Below are 23,355 nucleotides of genomic sequence, written 5' to 3'. Positions count from 1 at the left end.
CAACTCCTGGTCAGAAAAACTTTTCTCAGGACAGATCCCTCTCTGGAAACTGAACTCCATGTTTCATTCTCTGATCACATGCATCCATCCCACCTTCACAGCCCCATTTCCACTCAACTGAGTCAACCTCTTTGACACTTCTACTTCCTGTGAGTGCTTAGGTCTCCTGTAGTCACCTCTCTATCTTTCGCAAAACGGGACCACTAAAAACTATCATGTCCACAATTGTAATTTACTGTTGCATCATCGTTCCACTGAAAATCAGGCAAGCAAAAACCCCAGGATGGATCAGTTCCGAATGTAATGTCCCTGATCCTGCCCAGCTGAAGAACATACACAACCATGAAGATGGTGCCTTTACAAACAGTGTCCATGAGTCACAGCAGTCCTTGTCCATCCTCTGACAGACCCTCGTCCGTGCCTCTTCTTCCTCTCAGTGACCACTGAAAACTTGAAATACACTAGGCCCCTCAACAGTTTATCTGTTACAAAGAAGCAAAAATACAATTTTTGGAAAGATAAGTAGATATGGAAGCACTTGTAAGTAAATACATTTTTTAAAAAGTGTTTTGCCTGGAACATTGATTGGATGAAGGCACCAATACAGACCTGAGATAGTGGCTTCCTGTTGGCACAGTTGATGCCCCCAATGAAGACCATGTTGGGCATGATCGGCCTGGGGTAGTCCATCACAAAGTCCCCTCGGAACAGCCAGACGGATGCATAGCTGACAAGATCCACCACTGACACCTCTCTCTGAAAAAGCTCAGAGGCAAGGCTTGCATAAGGAGCAGAAACAGCATGGCAAAGGTAGGACAGGGCCAGAGGGTAGAGCATGTTCTTGACCCTTTGCAGGAATGTCATGTGGTCTGAATTGGTCGTTAGTAACTTAGGAATATAGGAGTAAGGATTTGGACACTGTGTGCCCTTAAAGTCTAAGTCACATGGAATGTTCCTCAAAAAAAACACAGTAGGAATCGACAGGTACTTAGCCAGCACCACCCCGCAGAGGTAAATGGGGTCTGTTAAAACTACATCAAAGGAAGTAGCATTCAGGTCCCTGATCAGGGCCTCATTATGCAGTAGCTCCACACAAGACCTATGATAGACCAAAGATATATTGTTCATAATTGCCGTACTTCTAGAATATCTCTTCAGAAGATGTTCTGTTTCAAAGAACCATTGAGTGTGGCCCAGCACAACGCGATCAAATTCCTCCTGGGTCCATGGAATGGCATAGGTTGTCAGTGTGAAAAAGTTCTCTTCTTTGATGTGCATATTCACCTCCGGGGTGAGGACCACTGCCTGGTGGCCTCTGGCATAGAGCTCCCGCACGACCTCCCGCATGCTGAGCCAGTGGCTGCCATCAGTGGGCACCACCAGCACCTTTCCACTCTCAGCCCAGGACTGGACACTGAGGAGGAGCAGCAGTCCTGTGGCCAGCGACGGCAGGGGAACCTGGAGTCCTGTGGCCATCTCAGCAGAAGCCACCGACAGCTGACTGTTCACCCCACGCTGTGCCTCCTAGAATTGTTTCCTTCATCTTAATTACCTTGTCATTAAGCCACCTAGCAAATCAGAATGTAATTGGAAGACAAAGTGCCCTCCTCCAGTTACTTATTACCCGTTAATCTACAATTGCCTTTCATTATGGGCCCCACCCTGGGAAAGACCCATCACGCCTATCTTGAAAAACTCATCTGACCTTGCGCTCGCTCTGGGGAACATCCAAATTCAAGCTCTTGTTTCTCATTCAATTCCCAACACAAGGCTGTGAACCCCCATTTCATGTCACTGCCTCCTACTTCTCTATTAACCACGTTTATCAGGCTGCAGCTGAGGTCTGAGGAGTCACCATTGCCCTAGTCCCCAATCATATGCTCTCTGCTAGATGTGACCCTACTTGCTAACTCTTAAAACTCTTTCTTCCCACATATGGGTAACACAGCACATCCAAAAAACAGACAACATTGCTAAGCCAGCTTTCTTTAAACAGGGAGTGGGGAGGCTGGCTATCTGGTTTTGGTCTTTTTTGGCACAAGGATATTTCTTGTAAGGATCACAGAGGACTCTCTCTGAAGTGGCTGTCAATATAAAAAAGCTGCACGGAGGCTGAGCTCAAGATGTGATGATCAGATTCTTGGGAAGACTTTGTTGAGGATTCTCCATCTACACCATGGAAGAAGAGGTGCTGCTGTCTAAAGCACACATGGGCAAGACAACCCTAGCAAGGACCCACGGAGGGTTCAGGGAGCTCCTGCTCACCAAGGGACCGGGGGAGCTGGAGCCTGGCCTCAGATCTTGCACAGTCTGAATTCCTCTTTTGAATGCCGAAGGCTCCAGTCTTCTGCAAGTCTGCTTAGAGACTGAAGTGTCCATTCATCCAGGCCTTTATTTCATCCTGAAGATTATGGTCAGGCTTTTCTCCAAGTCAATCCAGCACCAAGTTCTGATAACAATGGTTCTTCCAGTACAGAATAATTTGTGGGGGCCCTAGTTCAAATTTCAAGACGGAGAATTAAACGTGTGCCTTTCTAAGGGAGAGACCCTGAGCACTCATAACGGTCTCAAGCCCATGAGGCTCGTCCTGCTCCAGAAAGTCACTCGTAGTTGTGGTTGGCAAGATTGCTGACGCCTCCTTGTCCTGGTCGCCCCAGGATGATGTGGGTAGGCTGTCTGGGCTGTGCACACTTTCTATCTCACTTTCTCTGTGTCTACATGCCTGGCCGTGTCTGCCATTGCTGGTGAGGCTGAGGCTTCCCTTAGGGAGGAAGTTACCCCCATTAGAAATCCACATTCATAACAGATTCCACCTTTGGACAGAACGCATGGGACAGGCAATGAATGGAGCTGTCCACCAGGGGGCGCAGGCAGGATGGCACAGAGAAGGCAGTTCTGCAAGGGCTTTGGGAACTCTCCAGGGGAGGATGATTCCCGGGGAGTTGTGAGGACACAGAGCGCTAGAAAGGGATTCTCAGCTGTGGATGCAACATCTCAGCCTCTGAACTATTCCTCCAACCCCCTTAAAACTGTATGCCTCCTAAGCACCCTCCTGATGAGCCCGGGGTGAGGGTGGAACAGGCCTGGGAGGGTGCTCTCGCCACATTCAAGGGGCTCCCCTGTTCTCTCTCCATGCAGTGGTGTTTTATTTAGACACCAATGTCATCTAATTTCTAGTCCCACGTCTAGGACTCCTAGACCCTGGGGAGGCCCATGTATCTTGGAAGATGGTGGTGCCTTCAGAGACATGGAAGCGCTGGGGAGAGCAGGACTGTGGGGAGGGAGTAGCTCACATTCCTGGTGCCCGGGAAGTAGGAGGAGCTGCCCAAAGCATCAGCTTCCAGGGTCTGGAGATGAGGAGGGGTCTGGGCTGCACAGATAGATTTGGAGCCATCAGCATATGTGGTAGTTGAAGCCATAGGTGTCAGTGAGGTCACCCCAGAAAAATTCAGAGATAGAAAAAGACATCCTATAGCCTGATCTGAATGATTGTATATTCCCCTCCGCCAATCTCAGAGATATAAACAAAGACCTAAACAAAGACTAAGTCGTCCAAAGACCTCTTTCCACCCAAACCTACAAACTTAAACTGTTTAACTTTTTTAAAAAACATAGAAACAAATCCTCACACCTTTTGGTAGACAAAGATTCCTTAGATAGGACACGAGGGGTACAAAACACAAAACGTTTGCTAAAATTGACTTAATCAAAACTTACAACTTTTGCTCCTTGAAAGATATTGTTTTTTAAAAATGAAACAAAGGACACCACACACCAGAAGTAAACAGAAACACAACTATCTGACATAGCACTTGTATCCAGAATATGTAAAGAACTCATTACTCAAATATAAGAAGACAAACCAATAAAAGTGTGCGGAAGATTTTGAAAGGGCACCTTTTAACAGAAAACAGGCATATGATCAATAAGCACATGAAAAGATCATCAGTCATAAGAGGAATGCAAATTCAAACCCAGTGAAATTCTACTACACACCCATTAGGATGGCTAAAATGTAAAAGACTAAAAATAGCAAGTCTTAGCACAAATACAGAGCAGCCAGAACTCTAATGCATTGCTGTTAGGAATGTAAAATTATATAACTGCTTTGGAAACAGTTCGACTGTTTCTTAGGAAGTCATACATACACCTACCATGCAACCCAACAATCCCGCTTTTAAGTATTTACCCAAGAAAAATGAAATCTCAGAAACACTTGTACTCGAATAGTCATAGCAGCTTTACTCATAATAGCCAACAAATGGAAACTATCCACATGTCCATCAATAAATAAATGCATAAGCAAATGATGATATATCTATACAATGAAATTCTACTCAGAAATAAAAAGGAATGAAATATTGATACATGCAACAGTGTGAAAGGATCTGAAGAGACATGCTGAGCCAAAGAGGCCAAACACAAAACAGTATACCTGTGGGTTTTTCATTCATAATTGTATGATTCCATTCAGGTGAAACTCTAGAAAAGACAGTTCTGTTATTCAGCAACAGAAACCATCCAGGGTTGCCTAAGGTGAGGGGAGGCATTAGGTGATTGAAATAGGACAGAAGGGAAGTTACTGGGTAATAGAGTGGTCCGTGTCTTGAATGTGGTGATGGTTGCACAGCTAAATAAAATCATTGCAACTCAGAAATGTATAATTAAAATGGTGCACTTTATTGCATGTAAATAATACTCCAATAATGTTTATTTTAGTAGCATCAATTGAAAAACATATCATTCAATTAAAAAAGAATAAAACTTTCCCAAGGTAACCAAAAGACCAAAACCTACCATACAAAGCCCTACCTATTCCAAGAAATACTCACAGCAAAACACCTATATTTAATAATGTTTCCTTCACATCCTGGTATATTTTTTGAATTTTAAGTTTAAATTTATAAGTACTTTCATATATCACAGTAAGAAAAAGAATTCCTACAAGAGAGCAAGAGACAGAGACTTCAAATACTAAATACTTATAAGCCCCAAAATGATTGCTTTAAAAGGTGGCAGGTCATCCTTTCTGGAGGACATTCTTATTGAGTGTTCACCCATAGATTATTGAAAGAAATTTAGATTAGGACACAGAAAAATCTATATAGTAATAGGTTTATATGACAAACTAGTAACAAAAAATCTGACATCTAAATAGAAAATATCATTAATTGAAGGGTAATTCGCAGTGTGGACAAGTTATTTCCTATCTCATCCCAGCTGCCACCCTCCCCCACACTCTCAAACCTACTTCTGGTGAGGATCCACTCCCAGCTCAGGATAGAACATGTGACCTAGGCCTCAACCAATCAGCACGTTTCATCCCCTTGGCCGCCATGATTAGTTCAGAGATGGGCATGTGACTCCATTAGAGCCAATGAGGCAGAAGAACTTTAACTAGGAATCCTGAAGCCCCTGCTGCTTGGGTATTATGAGACTGAGAAGGATGTCATGGCCGAGGAAACAGAGACAAGAAATGGAAACATATAAATGGGTTCTGGTAACATAGTTTGGCTCTGTAGCAAGCAATACCTAACCAGATAGCCCCTGAGGTTGTTCTGGTATGTGAACCAATAAACGAGCTTAAAAAAGAAAAGCCCTGCAACAAATTCACTGAGTCAAGAATTTGGGGAAGTTGCCCAAATAAAGTGATCACACGTTGCATTGATTTGGGGGGGGGGGGGGGAGTTCGTCAGGGTCTTACTCTGTTGCCCAGGCTGGGGTACAATGATGCAAACATAGCTCACTGGAACCTTGAACTCCTGGGCTCAAATAATCCTCCCACCTCAGCCTTCTGAGTAGTTAGGCCTACAGGCACACACTACCATGCCCAGCTAGGTTTTTACTTTTTGTAGTGAAGGAATCTCACTATGCTGCCTAGGCTGGTCTCAAACTCCTGGGCTCAAGCTGTCCTCCTGCTTCGGCCCCACAAAGTGCTGGGATTATAAGCATGAGCCACGACGCTCAGCCAGTTGCATCAATTCTATTAAATGCAGAAGGTAAATATCAGTTCTTATCTTCACTGGTGAAACAACTTGATAAAAGAAAACACACACACACAAAAGACATTTAAATGAAAAATTAATAAGGGAAATACAAACTCAAATAACCTTGAGACATTTTTTACCTATTGGATTGTCAAAAACTGAAAACGTTTGACGATAATACATGTGGCAAGGATATGAAGGGAAGTGTACACTTACACATTGCTAAGGGAAGAATAAATTGTTAATGCCTAATGACATTTAAAATGTAAGTCCATTTTCTGGCAACTCCCCTATGGACACTCCCACACAGGAGCACAGTGAGTCATATACTAAGATGTTTATTCTAATTCGTTTGAATAAAAGTAAAAAGCAAGATGCAGAGTGGGGGAAGATATTTGCAATACCTATAACTGCCAAAGAACTAGTATCCGGAATGCATACATAATTCGAGTAGACAACCCAGTGGGCAATAGACTTGAATGGGCAAAAGAGAAAATCCAAATGACCAATAAGTATATTTTAAAACCCTCAATATAATCAGTCATGTACATAACTAATGCCTTAGCAATCAGGGATATGTACAACCACTCTGAAAAATAGTTACATCTTATTAAATTAATGATATGCACACCCTCCAACGCAGCAGCTCCACCCCAGGTATATACTCTAAAAACCCACTCACATGTGTTTCAGAATGTAAAAGAATGTTCGTTGTAACATTGTTCACAATAGTGAAAAGCTAGATACAACCCAAAGCCCATCAACAGTAGAATGGATAAATAAAATTGTGATGTATTCATATAATGGGATATATTCACAATATAATGGGACAATCCACAAACTACAACTTGTAAAAACACACATCATGAATCTCTCAAACATAAGGTTGAACCAAAAAAAAAAGCAAGACAAAAAAAAAACACTAAAATTCTATTTATATTAAGTACCGAAACAGGTAAAATCATCTATATTATTTAGAGATGCAAATTTAGGTGGCAAAATTGTAAAGAAAAGCAAACAAATAGCCGGGGGAGGGCGAACATCAAAAAGAATAGCTCATGGATGCTGAGCTTAATACCTGGATGATAGGTTGATCTGTGCAGCAAACCACCATGGCACATGTTTAGCGATGTAACAAACCTGCACATCCTGCATGTGCGCCATGGAACTTAAAATAAATGCTGATGAAAAAAACACAAAAGAAATAATCATCACAAAAGTCAAAGAAAAGATGGAAAAGGAATAGAATGGAGGGCTGGCACCCAGGATGGATGTCTGGGTGCTGATAAACTGCAGTGACCTCTGGGATAGAAAACCTAACGCAGAGTATTTTGGGGGTCCCTCAGCTGCCGTGCAAAGTGGAGCACCTGCAGATGGGACTCTGTCCACCTGAGCAGCTTCCTCTACCTTGGGGGCTGGCTGACCATGGATCCTAGGTTCCTGTTTATTCTTACTGCCTATCTGTGAAGAATCAAGTTTCTTTGCCTGACTTGCACAAGCGTTGCATCTCACCAGACTCGTACTCTGGCAGCTAGGATTGTAAAATGCCTCCAACCAGAGCTGGGAAGTGCCAAGTCTGGGAATCTTAGTAGAGACTGCCGAGGTGTTTAGAGTCCTGCCCCGGGATTGGCAACCCAACCCAGTTGGTGCATGGTATTTCTCTCCCAGAGATGGATACCAGTGTACGACACTCTGCTTCACAGTCACTGTCAACCCTAAGATTTCAGAATTCTATGACTTTCCAGTGACAAGAAGGAGTGGGGTGGGGAGTAGAAAACAGACTCACAGTGATGGGGCACAGACACAGTAGAAAAACTGATTCCCCTAGTCTTCTTATCCCATACTTAGGTCCACCTCCCATCTCAACTCCTACCCTAGGGTTTGAGAAACACCTAGGAAAAAAGCTGTGTTTCTAAGCCACTGTAAAATCCTCAGCACCACACCAGCCTGGACACCCTCATGTACCCAGCCTATGGTGAAACCTCAATGGTCGTTTGTTCTGACCAAGTCTGTAGCTGAAAGGTGAAGTTTGAGTGGTAAATGTACTTGGCCTCTGCTTTTGTACAATGGCCTAAATTAGAAGAATGTTTTTTCAGGGTCACCAGCTTGAACAGTTCCAAAAGGCACTATCTACATAGTAGCTGGCACTGGGCCCCACCCCTGAGGTTGTGCAACCCGGCTGCCCTGGTTCTCTCACTCTCCCAAGTCCACAATTGCCCCTGCCAGGGCCAGCTTCATGGAGGAGCAGCCTAAGCAGACACACCACATTCCACATTTAGAAGGTTCTCATGCTTTGTTTAATACTTTGCTGTCAGTGTCCTGAAATTCTTTTTTTTTTTTTTTTTTTTTTGAGACAGAGTCTAGCTCTGTCACCCAGGCTGGCATGCAGTGGCGTGATCTCGGCTTACTGCAACCTCTGCCTCCCAGGTCCAAGTGCAAGTGATTCTTACACCTCAGCCTCCTGAGTAGCTGGAACCACAGGCATGCACCTCCACGCCCAGCTAATTTTTTTGTCTTTTTAGTAGAGAAGGAGTTTCACTATTTTGGCCAGGGCAGTCTTGAACTCCTGGCGTCAAGTGATCTGCCTGCCTCAGCTTCCCACTTCAGCTTCAGCCACTGTGCTTGGCCTGAAATTCTTAATAATTTTTGAACAAGGGGCATTTTGCACTAAGACACTCAAAGTATGCAGCTGATCTGTTACCGACCTACCTGCTCAGGGTATTAAAAGATAACAATATACCAGTGAATTTTTATACCAGTGGTTATGAATATTATCTCACAACCATAATTTGTGAGAAGACCTTCAACTTCCTAGAACTGTCAGCTCAGTTTCTTCTCTCTTCAGAGCCTTTCCCAGATCCATAAACCATTTCTATCCCTTGCCACAAGCAATATCACCAGCTGCTCTTCATAGCTGAAGGTAATCTCAACACCCTGATTCTTAAAAAGGTATTTATTACCATTAAATTTGCCTCATGCATGTCTGCTAAAAAATATGTGCAATTTTGAAGGATAAGTTATGAGCCACCTCTGAAGACAAGTCTCTGATGAGTATCATTTTAAAGGCACAAACAAAATAAAAGCAAAACCCCATGTAATAAGACAAAAATTGAGAGAATGTGTTGCTGGAAAACTCAATTTACAAGAAATACTAAAGGAAGTTCTTCAGGTCGAAAACAAGTGACCCCATAGAATAATCTGAATTCATACAGAAAAAAAGCACTGATAATAGTAATCATGTAGTTATAAAAGGCAGTACCAATGCATACTTCCCCTTTATTCTCTCTCTCTCCCTTTTTTTTTTTTTTTTCAGATGAAGTCTCAGTCTTGTGCCCCAGGCTGTAGTGCAATGGCACTACCTTGGCTCACTGCAACCTCCACCTCCCGGGTTCAAGCAATTCTCCTGCCTCAGCCTCCAGAGTAGCTGGGATTACAGGCGCCTGCCACCACACCTGGCTAATTTCTGTATTTTAAGTAGAGATGGGGTTTCACCATGTTGGCCAGGCTGGTCTTGATCTAGGCTGGTCTCAGGTGATCCACCTGCCTCAGCCTTCTAAAGTGCTGGGATTACAGGAGTGAGCCACCGCGCCCAGCCCTATTTTCTTAACTGATTTTAAAAGCAATCCTAAAAAGCAATATACATATATATATATAATTATATTGTTGGGACTATAACATATGGAAGTGTAATATATTTGACAATAATAGCACAAGGGAGGCAGTTGGGAGCAAAGGCAAATTGGGCTAAGAAATGATACCATAAGGTAACTCAGATCCATAAGAACAAAGGAAGAGAACCAAAAATGATAAGCAAAAAGGTTAATATAACAAACTCTATAAATACATACTTGCTCTTCTTTCTTCTCTCTGATTCTTGAAAGCATGTGCATTTATATAAAGTAATATTATCACCATGTATTGTTTAGTTTGTAACATATATAGATGCACCATGTATAGCAATAATATCATAAAAAGGGGAGAAAGGAAATAGAGCTATATAAGAATGACATTTCAATATTTAACTGGAATTAAGTTGGTATAAATCTGAAGTAGATACTGGTAAGTTAAAATTGATGTACTAAGCCCTAGAACAAGTGCTCAGAACACAACTTTTTAAATAGTGGAAAGAAAAACATTAAAGGATTTTACATGTTGCACTAGAAAATATTCACTCAATGCAAAAAAAAAAAAAAAAGCAATAAAGGCGGAACAGAGGAATAAACAAATACATGAGAGATATAGAGCATAAAAAGTAAAATGGGGCCAGGCACAGTGGCTCACACCTGTAATCCCAGTACTTTGAAAGGCTGAGGCAGGTGGATCACTTGAGGTCAGGAGTTTGAGACCAGACTGGCCAACATGGCAAAACTCTGTCTCTATAAAAAATACAAAAATTAGCCAGGCATGGTGGCGCACACCTGTAGTTCCAGCTGCTCGGGCGTCTGAGGTGGGAGAACGGCTTGAACCCAGGAGGCGGAGGTTGCAGTGGGCCAAGATCACACCACTGCACTCCAGCCTGGGTGACAGAGTGAGGTTTTGTCTCAAAAAAAAAAAGAAAAGAAAAAATGATGGTAGACATAAATCCATCTACATCAATAATAGTATTAAATGTGAATGGATTAAACAACTCAATTAAAAGACAGAGATTATCAGACTGGATTAAAAACAAGGCCGAATAATATCTTGTCTGCAGAAGATACATTTGAGATTTAAAAACAAAAAAATTTATATTTAAAACTTAAATTTTACAAAGTTAAATGGTGGAAAAACAATATATCATGAAACAGCAAACAAAAGAAATACAGATTGGTTATACTAATATCAGATAAAATAGACTATTTTTTAATGACACAGTATCATGAAGCAAGATAATATAGACCTTAAAACAAAAAATATTACTAGCAATAAAGAGGGAAATTGTGTAATGATAAGTGTCACTCCACCAGGAAACTAAACTAAACACAAAGCAAGAAGGCAGAAAATAATAAAGAATAGAGGGAAAATTAACGACATAGAAATAGAGAAGCCATAGAGAAAAATCAACAAAACCAAAATTGTTTATTTGAAAATATAGACAAAACTGATAAACCTTAAGTTAGATCAACAAAAAAAAAAAGAGAGAAGACTCAAATTGCTAAAAATGTGAAATGAAAGAGGGAACATTACTACCAACCTTACAGAAACAGAAAGTATTATAAGGGAACACTCTGGGCCATTTTATGCCAAGCAATTAGATAACTTAGATAAAACTGACAAATTCCTAGAAAGAAACAAACTACTGAAATTGAATCAAGAAGAAATACAAAATCTAAATAAAGTCATAACAGGTAAAAAGATTAAATTAGTAATTTTAAAACCTCCTGCAAGAAAAGCCTAGGCCCAGACAGCTTCACTAGTGAATTCTATCAAATATGTAAAGAATGAATACCAATTCTTGACAGACTGTTCCCAAAAAATAGAAAAGAAGAGAACATTCCCCAGTTTCTTCTACAAGGCCAGTAATATTCAGATAGCAAACACAGACCAAGTCTTCGCAAGAAAATAAAACTTCCACTATCTCTTACGGATATGATGCAAAAGTCCTCAATAAAATGCTGTCAAACCAAATTCAGTAACATGTAAAAGGATTATACAACACAATCAAGTGGGATTATTCTAGGAATACAAGGTTTGTTTAGCACCTGCAAATCAATTAACATATATCACTAGAATAGGGGACCAAAAAGAAAACCATGTTCATTTCAATAGACACAGAAAAAGCATTTGACAAAACCAAACACCTCAGGTATGATAAGAATACTCAACAAGCTAGGAATAGATGAAAATTTCCTCAGTCTCATAATATGGGGGGCATCTACTCAAAAAATCTCCAGTTAACCCCTAATGTGCTAAAAGACTGAATGCTTCCCCACCTAAGGTCAGGAACAAGATAAGAATCTCTTCTTTCCACTTCTATTCAACACAGTACTAGAGGTTCAAGCCAGGGCAATTAGATAAGCAAAAGAAATAAATGTCATCCTTATTAGAATTAAGAAGTAAAGCTATCTCTATTTGTAGATAACATGATCTTGAATGTAGAAAATCCTAAGAAATCCACTAAAAAAAACTATTAGAACAAATAAACAAGTTCAGAAATGTTGAAGTACACGATCAATACACGAAACTCTTTATGCTAAAGGGAAAAAGCTACTCATGTGTTTTGTGAATGGAATCCATAGAAATAGGCAAATCCATAAGGACAGAAAGTTGATTAATGGCTGCCAGGGGCTGGAGGAAGGAGAGAAAGAAGAGTGAGTGATAATAGATATAAGGTATCTTTGGGAGTGACTGAAAATGTTCTATGGTTGACTATGGTGATAGTTATACAAATCTGTGACTATACTAAAAACCATTAAAATGAGTGAATTGTTTATTTTTTGAAGGATTTTTTTGTGTCTCTATTTCCTTCAGTTCTGCTCTGATCTTAGTTATTTCTTGCCTTCTGCTAGCTTTTGAATGTGTTTGCTCTTGCTTTTCTAGTTCTTTTAATTGTGATGTTAGGGTGTCAATTTTAGATCTTTCCTGCTTTCGCTTGTGGGCATTTAGTGCTATAAATTTCCCTCTACACACTGCTTGGAATGTGTCCCAGAGATTCTGGTATGTTGTGTCTTTGTTCTCGTTCGTTTCAAAGAACATCTTTATTTCTGCCTTCATTTCATTATTTACCCAGTAGTCATTCAGGAGCAGGTTGTTCAGTTTCCATGTAGTTGAGTGATTTTGAGTGAGTTTCTTAATCCTGAGTTCTAGTTTGATTGCACTGTGGTCTGAGAGACAGTTTGTTATAATTTCTGTTCTTTTACATTTGCTGAGGAGTGCTTTACTTCCAACTATGTGGTCAATTTTGGAGTAGGTGTGGTGTGGTGCTGAAAAGAATGTATATTCTGTTGATTTAGGGTGGAGAGTTCTGTAGATGTCTATTAGGTCCGCTTGGTGCAGAGCTGAGTTCAATTCCTGGGTATCCTTGTTAACTTTCTGTCTCATTGATCTGTCTACTGTTGACAGTGGGGTGTTAAAGTCTCCCACTATTATTGTGTGGGAGTCTAAGTCTCTTTGTAGGTCTCTAAGAACTTTTACACTGTTGATGGGACTGTAAACTAGTTCAACCATTGTGGAAGACAGTGTGGCGATTACTCAAGGATCTAGAACTAGAAATACCATTTGACCCAGCCATCCCATTACTGGGTATATACCCAAAGGACTATAAATCATGCTGCTATAAAGACACAAGCACACGTATGTTTATTGCGGCACTATTCACAATAGCAAAGACTTGGAACCAACCTAAATGTCCCACAATGATAGACTGGATTAAGAAAACGTGGCACATATACACCATGGAATACTATGCAGCCATAAAAAATGATGAGTTCATGTCCTTTGTAGGGACATGGATGTAACTGGAAACCATCATTCTCAGCAAACTATCGCAAGGACAAAAAACCAAACACCGCATATTCTCACTCATAGGTGGGAATTGAACAATGAGAACACATGGACACAGGAAGGGGAACATCACACACCGGGGACTGTTGTGGGGTGGGGGGAGGGGGGAGGGATAGCATTAGGAGATATACCTAATGCTAAATGACAAGTTAATGGGTGCAGCACACCAACATGGCACATGTATACATATGTAACAAACCTGCACGTTGTGCACATGTACCCTAAAACTTAAAGTATAATAATAATAAAATTTAAAAAAAGAAAAAGACATTCAAAGTATAGTTTATATATTATCACAAATTTGTGCTGAAAAGTAGAAATACGTAAACACTTAAAGTCATTAAATCTTACTGGAACCCAAAAAAAAAAAAAGAGTGAATTGTATGTATGTGAATTGCATCATAATAAAGTTATAGTTATATTTTTATAGCCCCTTATTCTCATTCTCCTACAGTTATCTAAATTACTAAACAGTCAAGTTTCTAGGTTTTTATGTACTCATGTTGAATACTTTTTTTAGCTGAATCATTCTAGCATTCAGCTACTCTTTAGATAATTATCCATTAACAGAAACACTGCTGCCAAAATGTTCCACATGCCTGGAAATGCCCCAGATAATCAGCCATAAAGATAAACACAGGGTTTTGAAAGAGAGGCAGAATTTTAAAGGCATTGTAGACATTGGCCTAAGTCACGTATTTTAAAAAGTGCCTATTAAGAATGACTTGGCATTTTGAGGCTTCTGTTCTACTGAGTTGCCTAGAATGAACCCACAGCTCAGCCAACAAAGGCTGAGATTTCCGCCTGAATGAGCATTCCTTGTAAAGACCCCTATAGGGAGACAAACAGCTCAGAGGGTGGCCACAGGATCCTTGCTGCCCTCCACACCTCCAGGCTGGGGGACTTGCTGGGTGGACACCACTGGATTCACTTGGAATTGATTTAGATCAGAGTTTCTCAATTTCAGCACTCGTGACATTTTGAGCCAGAGTAATTCTTTGTTGGGAGTTGGGGGACGGATATTTTTCACACATCGTACAACTTTCAACAGCATCCCTGGCCTCTACATACATCCTACTGACTGTTTCGCCTCTCCAATTGCAACACCAAAAATGTCTTCAGACATATCTGTCCTAGGGGAAAAATTAGTTCTATTTGAGAACTACTATTTAGATGATTCCAGAACATGAAAGGAGGAAACTTGGGAACAGAACTAGTCCTGAGGAACTGGGGTCTAGTTTTCTCGAAAATGCTCTGTAAAAAATGCTGCACGAAAACCACATTCAATGTTTTTATCACCTCTCAGCGAGAAAGTTTCAGCCTGTATTCAGGCCTAGCTAGGCTCTAGGCCTGAGCTTGCATTCTATTCCTTTCTATAGACCAGGCTGGGAAGAGAGGATGTCCTAGAGCCAGAGCTCTGGCCATGACCTGGCTCTATGATGTGAATGGCCCTGTCCTTCGGAAGGCTTGAACAGTTCTTTGTATTACAAGTAGAAGAGACTAGGATTTACTTCTGACCTCCTTTGTTCTAAGAAAAACACTCCAATGACCCTTCTAATAGTGAAATGCAAAGCTAAATTCTCTTCTAAAATTGAGATATTTGAAACCTAGCCATACCAATTAGAAAAGAGGTTAGCCCTAGGGTGGATGAAACTCAACAAAATAGCAAAAAGGACAGCATAAGAGTGTCCCAGCATCTGGCCTGGATTCAAGCCCCTACAGGAAGAGGAAAGGGGCCTAAAAACAAAAGTTCCTTTTTTTTTTTTTTCATGCAACACTTCTGGGGAAGAAGTGAGGCTCAGAGAGACAGACAGAAAGGTTGCAAGGCACCCATGAGAATCTGGCATAAGTAGAACTGTTTTGGGGCAGGTGATGAGGTGCACAGGGCTAGAGAGAAGGCCCCGGGCAGGGCTGGGATAAGTTGTTTCAGGACATCTGGGACTGCCTGGTGGCTCAGCCTCTGATGTTCTTACAGCAGGAATCACCACCTGGGTGGCCAAAGGGCTTCTCCGAGGGCCAGCTTGGACAGAAACCAAGCTGGCCCTCTGAGATGGCCACGTCCCTCCTTGAGCAGAGGCGGCAGGTAAGGCTTTGGTCAAAGTCGCAAAGTCACACCAACGTGGGAATAAGAGGGAAGTGATCCTGCCTTACTCTTCCACAAGGCAAGGCTGGGAGCCCAGAGGTTACCATGAGAAAGGATACTCTTTGTTTGTGAATCATAGCATTACATAAAAAATGGTCACCAAGCTATGGTTTTCGAAAGGCTTTGCACACTTTTTTTAGAAATGTATTTGTTTTATAGTTGGGCCAATAGTTACCTATAAAGCATGCTTACTAATCTGATAGGCAAAATTGAACTCCACTGTTTATTAATCTGAATTTCTTGGATTATTTCTCAAATTAAACATGTTCTTAAAGTTTTGTTGGCCACTCATGTTCTGTTTACTGTATTGCCTGATTATGTGATTTGCCTAATGAGGACTGCATTTTTAAGCTATAAATAAGGGCTTCATTTTCTGTGATCTGTAATATATCTTCTTTTCTTAAATAATTTATTGTGATGAAGTCACATAAAATTAACCACTTTAGTGAACAATTTCATGGCATTTAGCACATTCATGTTTTGCAACTGACACCTCTATCTGGTTCCAAACATTTCCATCTGTCCAAAGACACATTTTTTTCATAGTGTTGAAATGGTTTGATTATTGGACAAAACAAATTCTATTCTGATCATTTTAATTTAATTCCTAATAATGAAAAATGCATGTTGATAATTACATATCATAATACAGAATGTTCTCTAGGATGACATGCTGGGAATACAGTTGAGACACAAACAAGGTCAAGCATCAGATACAGGGTCACAGGGCTCAAAAAGTACATTCATTATAGCCCAGTTTCTCAATATAACTGAGTACAACTTTTTGAAAAAATAAGATGATTGGTACCAATGTGCAGAAATGATATTTTTTCCTTCTTATGCCAAATATTTCTTTGTAATAAGAATAAATAGCTTTCATTTACTTTTTTCCAATACCCTAGACTTCCAGGAGAAGGAATAAATAGATTTGATTCAATCAATAGTATGAAATCATTAAATAAATGCATAACTTTTGCTTATTAACTTCTTAATTAGATTTTCTTGAAATTAAAAAGAAAATTTAAGAATTACTTGAAACAAATGAAAATGGAAACACAATATATCAAAATCTATGGGTTACAGCAAAACCAGAACTAAGAGAGAAGTTTTTAACAATAAATGCCTACATCCAAAAAGCAGAAAGATTTCGAATAAACAACCTAAGAATGCACCTCAAGGAACTAAAAAAGCAAAAGTAAACCAAACTCAAACTTTGTAGAAGGAAAGAAATAATAAAGATCAGGGAAAAAATAAATTAAATTGAGACTAAATAAACAATGCAAAAGACCAATGAAACAAAAAGTTGTTTAAAAAAAAGAGAAACAAAATTGGCAAACCTTGAGCTAGACTAAGAAAAAGAGAAAACACTCAGATAAAATCAGAAATGAAAAGGAAACACAGCAACTGACCCCGAAGAAATACAAAGGATCATTAGCGATTATTGTGAACTACTATATGCCAACAAATTAGAAAACCTAGAGGAAATGGATACATTTCCAAACACAAACAACCTACCAAGATTGAACGAAGAAGAAATAGAAAACCTCAACAAACCAATAAAAGTAACAAGATTGAAGCAGTAATAAAAAGTCTCTCATCAAAGAAAAGCCCAGGACCAGATGGATTCACTGCTGAATTTTACCAACTATTTTTAAAAGAATTAATACCAATTCCACTCAAACTATTACAGAAAAATGAAGAGGAGAGAATACTTCCAAACTCATCCTATGAGACCAGTGTTACCCTGATACCAAAACCAGACAAGGACACAACAAAAAAAAGAAAACTGCGGGCCCATATCTCTGACGAACATAGATGCAAAAATCTCAACAAAACACCAGCAAACCAAATCCAATAACACGTTAAAAAGATAATTAATCTTGATGAATTTATTGATATATTGATATTAATACATTGACAGAATTTAGGACAGAACTCATATGTTGTAGGTGCTGAAAAAACATTCAACAAAATTCAACATCCCTTTATGATACACACTCTCAATAAACTGGCTACAGAAGGAACATACCTCAAAACAATAAAAGCCATATATGATAAACCCACAGCTAACATCATACTGAAAAGGGTAAAACTGAAAACTGTTCCTCTAAAATCTGGAATAAGACAAAGATGCTGACTGTCAGCACTGTTATTCTTCATAGTGCTGGAAGTCCTATCCAAAGCAATTAAGCAAGAGAAAGAAATAAAGGGCATCCAAGTTGGAAAGGAAGAAGTCGAATTATTCTTGTTCTCAGATGACATAATATATTTAGAAAAATTTAAACATTCCACCCAAAAGCTGTTAGAACTGACAAGCAAATTCAGTAAAGTTGCAGGATACAAGATCAACTTACAAAAATCAGTAGCATTTATAAATGCCAACAGAGAAAAAACTGAAAAGGAAATTAACCCCATTTACAAAAGCTACAAAGAATATATAATACCTAGGAATAAATTTAACGAAGGAAGTGAAAGATCTGTATAAGGAAATGAGGCTGAAGACCAAATATATATTTCACGATATTACAGTCCTATGTTTTCTTTATCCATTCATTCATTGATGTGTGCTTAGGTTGATTCCATATTTTGGCTATTGTGAATAGTGCTATAATAAACATGGGAGTGCAGATAGCTCTTCAATATATTTTTTTTTCTTTTGGATATATACCCAGCAATGGGATATATTGGGGCAGTTCTAGTTCTTTTTGTTTTGTTTTTAAGACTCTCCATACTGTTCTTCATAGTGGCTGTACTAATTTACATTCTTCAAATGTAAATTAGGGACTGAGCCCCATGTCTGTGGGACCTGATGCTATCTTCAAGTGGACACCGTCAGAACTGAATTAGAGGACACCCAGCTGGTATCTGGCAGAATTGCCTGCTTGCTTGGTGTGTGGAGAAAAAAAACCCACACATTTGTTCACAGAAGTCTTCTGCATTGTTTGTTGTTGAGTGAGAAAACAGGAAAAACCCCTTGAGTTTTTGGTTGGTTTTGTTTTCCACTCACAGATAGTACACGTACAGAATGGAAAATTATTCAGCTATAAAAAAGAATGAAGACCTGTCATGTGCAGCGACATAAATGTAACTGGAAGTCATTATGTTAAGTGAAATAATCTAGGCACAGAAAGACAAATACCACATGTTCTCATTTATATGTGGGAGCTAAAATAGTGGATCTCATGGAGGTAGAGAGTTCACTGGTAATTACCAGAAGGTGGAAAGGTTAAGTAGGGAAGGAGGGGTGAAAATGGTTGGTTAAAATTTAAAAAAGAAAAAGAAAAAAGAAATAAAATTTGTAATACTCCAAAAACTTTGATAGAAAAGAGAAAAACATCTAAAGGGCCAATAAAGAATGTTGATCAAAAAAAAAAAAAGAAGAAGAAGGCCAGGCGTGGTAGATCACGCCTGTAATCCCAGCACTTTGGGAGGTTGGGGTGGACGGATCACGAGGTCAAGAGATCGAGACCATCCTGGCCAACATGGTGAAACCCCACCTGTACTAAAAATACAAAAATTAGCTGGGAATGGTGGCACATGCCTATAGTCCCAGCTACTCAGGAGGCTGAGGCAGGAGAATCGCTTGAACCCAGGAGGTGGAGGTTGCAGTGGGCTGAGATCGCACTACTGCACTCCAGCCTGATGACAGAGTGAGACTCTGTCTCAAAAAAAAAAGAAAAAGAAAAAGAAAAGAAAAGAAAAGGGTTGGTTAATGGGCACAAAAATACCGTTAGATAGAATGAGTAAGTCCAAAGTGCGATAGCACAGTAAGGTGACTATGATTAACAAGAATGTATTCTGCAGTTCAAAATAGCTAGAAATGAAGAATGGAAATGTTCCCAACATAAGGAAGGAATACATGTTCAAGGTGATGGATATCTCAATTACCCTGATTTGATCATCGCACATTGTATACATGTATCAAAATACCACATGAACCCCCCAAATGTGTACAACTATATTATGTCCCAATAAAAAGAATCCTGACATTCTAAGTTTTTATTTCATGCCCCAGACTCCCTGGAACCAGTTCAGTTACCCCCATCCCCTCACCCTTGCCTTTTCACAGTGGCTACTGCCAACTGTTCAAATTGGCAGAGAAATCAGCAGGTGTAAAGAAGAGAGGTAAGGGTCTTTAGGACCTGTTTGAGGCTTTCTGTCTGATAAAAAAGGAACTGGAAAAGAAAATTAAGGCGTAAAAGATAGAGGGAGTTGCCTGAAGCCCTTCAAAGTTGTAAATATTTAAATTAAAATTTAAAACTCACAGATTTTTATTTTCCAAAGTAACTCTGGGCCCTTTTCCTACATGTCAGGAGGGCATCTGTAAACACTTGTCTTAGGTCAGAGGCCATACCCCTTTTGCTGAAAAGGCCAGGCAGTAAATGTGTAGGCTTTGCAGACCAAATACATCTGTGGCACATATTCTTCATTGTTAAATTGTTAAATTGTTTTAAAACTACAAAAACCATTCTTAGCTCTGGGCCATATAAAAACACGTCTCAACATAAAAGGAAAAACAAACAAACAAACAAAAAAACACAGGCCTTTGGGCAGATTGGGCTCACAGGCTGTAGTTTGCTGGTCCCTGGCTCAGGGTCCAGAGACAAAGCATGGGACAGAGTTGGGAAAATGGATTTTAACCTGGACCTCTTCCCTTAGTCAAGCCTTCACCTCTGTTTGAACTGGGACATGTCTAAGGCTCATTCAATGATTATGTGACTGTCCCAGATTTTCTAACTAAGCAAATCTCCTACTCTTGCCAAGCATGAACCTGTCTTCATCCAAATGCCTCTGTATCACTTCAGCCTCAGGTCTCCTATGTGTTCCCGCTGCTCCGAGCCGGGTATCGCTTTCCCCCCACCATTTCTCCAGGAAATCCTCCAAGGGACAGTTGGCTCAAGGAGCCAAATGAGTGAGGGAGGACAGAGCCTGGAAGAAACAAGGCAGTCCAAAAGAAATAAACCCACCAACCTGAGACAAGTCTTTCCTCTTCTTACAGTTGGTACCTCCAATGAAGACCATGTTGGGCATGACTGGCCTAGGATACTCAAGTACAAAGTCATATCTTAACAGCCAAATAGAGACCTTCTGATATAAGGTGATTATATCCACATCTCTCTTGAGGACAGCTGATGCAAGTTCTTCATACTTTGAAAACAGACAATAAAATAGATATGGCTCCAACAAATTAACAAGGAAGTTGGCCACTCGTTGGGAAAAAGTCATGTGGTCTGAAAACTTTGTGTAGCACCTGGGAATGTAGGACACAGGGTCTGGGCTTCTGCTGAATGTATGCTCGAGGGAACACGGAAAACCCCTGAAGAGGTACACGGAGGGTAGGCCCAAATACTCAGCCAGGATCACCCCACAGGGTAAGGCTGGGTCTGTGAAAAGAGCATCGAACTTGCTCTCCTTGAAGAAGTTCAGGGTGTCCCTGTCCTGCAGGAGGCTCTGGCAGTTGATGAAGTACAGGCTAATAACGATCATGTTATTCCTGTACTCTGTCTGAGGAGCAGTCAGGAATGATCGCTCAGCAAAGTGATTGTTTCCAAATGATTGGTAACGGTTCTTCAGCTCTTCTTGGTCGTACGGCACTGGATAGATTTTTCTTGTGTAGTATTTGGATTCTTTCAAAAGCAAATTAACTTCAGGCACCACCACTACAATGTCATGCCCCCGGTCACTGAGAACCTCAACTATATCCTTCATACTAAGCCAGTGGCTTCCATCCTGAGGGACCACCAGCAGCTTGTCACCTACAACCATGCCCCAAAGTGCTAAGAAGAAAACCCCTGCAGAAATTCTCTGAAATGCACGAAGGAGGCAGGCCATCCTGGAAAGAGTTAAAGTAACAATGGTAATAAAGAGTTTTCACGCTCCAAATCACAGGGCTCCTAGCTATTCTCCCTAAACTAACCACTGCTTTTCACAGATCCTGTCTACCTCTCCCTTGCTCTGAATTTTGCCCTTTAATATGTAAGAACCCAAATTAATATTTAACCATTTTAAGCACACAGTTAATATGAACCAACTATGGCCGTGTCAGCTTTCACCTGAGCTTCTAGGTGTTTCTCTTCAGCTCCACAAGTCTGCTTCTCCCTCTCTGAAAAGTTATAGCGACACTTTGAGGATGACTTGGAGAGACCCCTGAGGACCCCCTGCCAATTCTCTATCCCAAACTTGCTGGATTCCTCATCATTGACGTTGTCTGTTATGTCCATGATGTGTGGGAATTTTTCTTTCACACGGACCTATTCTCTAACACCAACTGGGTATCCTACAATTCAATTCCATTCTGAATTGAATTCTGAGTTAGTACGGACCCCACAGGTTAAGGGCTCAGTCCTACAAGACTGCCCCCACTTCAGACACCAATTGCAAGTAGTAGGTCCCCAGGTTACCCACAACTTCTGTTTGACTTGGCAAAAATCAGAGGTTCACACACCCTCTTTCTTGGAGTCAATCATTTGCTAGAATGGCTCATAGAACTGAAGAAAACAGTTTATTTACTAGGTTTGGTTTATTACAAAGGATATTGCAAACAACAAGAATGAATAGCCAGAGGAAAAAGTACAAAGAACAAGATATGGGGGTAGGGCCATGGAGCCCCACCTGCCATCTCTGGGTGCCTCACCCTCCACACCTTCAGCAACCTGAAAGCTCTCTGAACCCTGCTCTTTTGAGTTTTTATGTAGGCTTCCGTACATAGTAGGCATGATTGATTAGATTGTTGCCCATTGGTGATCAAATCAATCTTCAATCTCTGTCTCCTTTCTTCCCTCTAATCGAAAGGGTTTTGTTCCCTGGCAACTAGCCCTCATCCTTAGAGACTTTACCTCTCCTTTACATAAACTTAGGTGTGATCGAAAGGGATCTGTTTTGAATAACAAAAGATTCTTTGTTCACGTTTATAGCTCCCACCACTTATGGTTTCAGGAGCTCTGGCCAGGAAACAAAGACAAACATATAATTATACATCACAATATAACAACATTCAAACTGTTACTTGCCTTTAGGAAATTAAGATTTGAGAAGTGTAAGTCTAGCCAGTACGTGGTGAGAATCCTAGAGCAGGAGTCAGAAAGCCTGGTATCTGCTTCCCGCCCAGCCACCCATCTGCCAAGGGAGTGACTCCTCCCCTGTGCTTCAGGTTTCTCAACTGAGGCCCAGAAAGGGAGGGTCACACTGGCCCTGCCTGCTAATCACACTGCTGAGGGCAGTCCCAGAGCAAGACCTGTGTAGAAACTAGGCTGTCCCAGTGAGAGGTGGTACCTTGAATTACTAGAACAGACTTGCCCAGAGCTAGTCACGCACACCTGGCTGGCACGCGAGGTCTTGTTCTCACCCACAAGTTTGGCACTGGAGGTGTTCTGGGGCCCAGGAAGGGAGAAGAAGCCTGAGCAGCATGATTAGAGGGGCCACTCCAAGGTCAGGGCTGGCCCCCACGGGGAACATAACCAGGATGCAAATTCATTGTTCAAGGCATGCGAAGACTCAGCTCAGTCCAAGCTAGGAGCAGCCTCCCAAGAGGATTGCCAGCTTACAATGATCAAAGTCATGGGGGTGGCAGCATCTTGCTTTGAGTTCATCTAGATAGCAATAAGACTCCAGGAAGGTTGCAAAGGGAACAGAGCTCAGGTCCACCTTCTTGAGCAGGCAGACATTAGGCAGGTTTCCTTCAAAGAACAGTTCATCTAGAGGAAGAATGGCTTAAGCAAGCATGTAGGAGTAGCAGGATCAGAA

At 40.7% G+C, this 23,355-nt stretch overlaps 2 protein-coding genes across 4 annotated transcripts in view; both read right to left on the bottom strand.

Annotated features, from left to right (window-relative positions):
• Positions 1–23,355, bottom strand: part of LOC129032058 (UDP-glucuronosyltransferase 1-6) — an 82,829-nt gene that overhangs the window by 39,684 nt on the left and 19,790 nt on the right. The window contains exons 1-2 of one of the 3 annotated variants that reach the window (XM_054479032.2): positions 22,623–22,731; positions 20,584–21,445 (exon numbers count right to left, since the gene is read on the bottom strand). The exons of 1 other annotated variant lie outside the window; for it this stretch is intronic. In XM_054479032.2, the coding sequence (XP_054335007.1) occupies positions 20,584–21,444 (861 nt within the window). In that variant the 5' untranslated portion in view covers position 21,445; positions 22,623–22,731. Of the gene's footprint in view, positions 1–20,583; positions 21,560–22,622; positions 22,732–23,355 lie in introns of those variants that run through there. One more of the 3 variants, XM_054479033.1, reaches the window with a different exon arrangement.
• Positions 358–1,687, bottom strand: LOC129031206 (UDP-glucuronosyltransferase 1A3-like). Its single transcript, XM_054477207.2, has one exon. The coding sequence runs from the start codon at positions 1,474–1,476 to the stop codon at positions 358–360; it is 1,119 nt and encodes a 372-aa protein (XP_054333182.1). The 5' UTR covers positions 1,477–1,687.

The sequence above is a fragment of the Pongo pygmaeus genome, chromosome 11, assembly GCF_028885625.2.
Source record: "Pongo pygmaeus isolate AG05252 chromosome 11, NHGRI_mPonPyg2-v2.0_pri, whole genome shotgun sequence".
NCBI classification, from domain to species: domain Eukaryota; kingdom Metazoa; phylum Chordata; class Mammalia; order Primates; family Hominidae; genus Pongo; species Pongo pygmaeus.
This window is presented reverse-complemented; position numbering and strand designations above follow the sequence as displayed.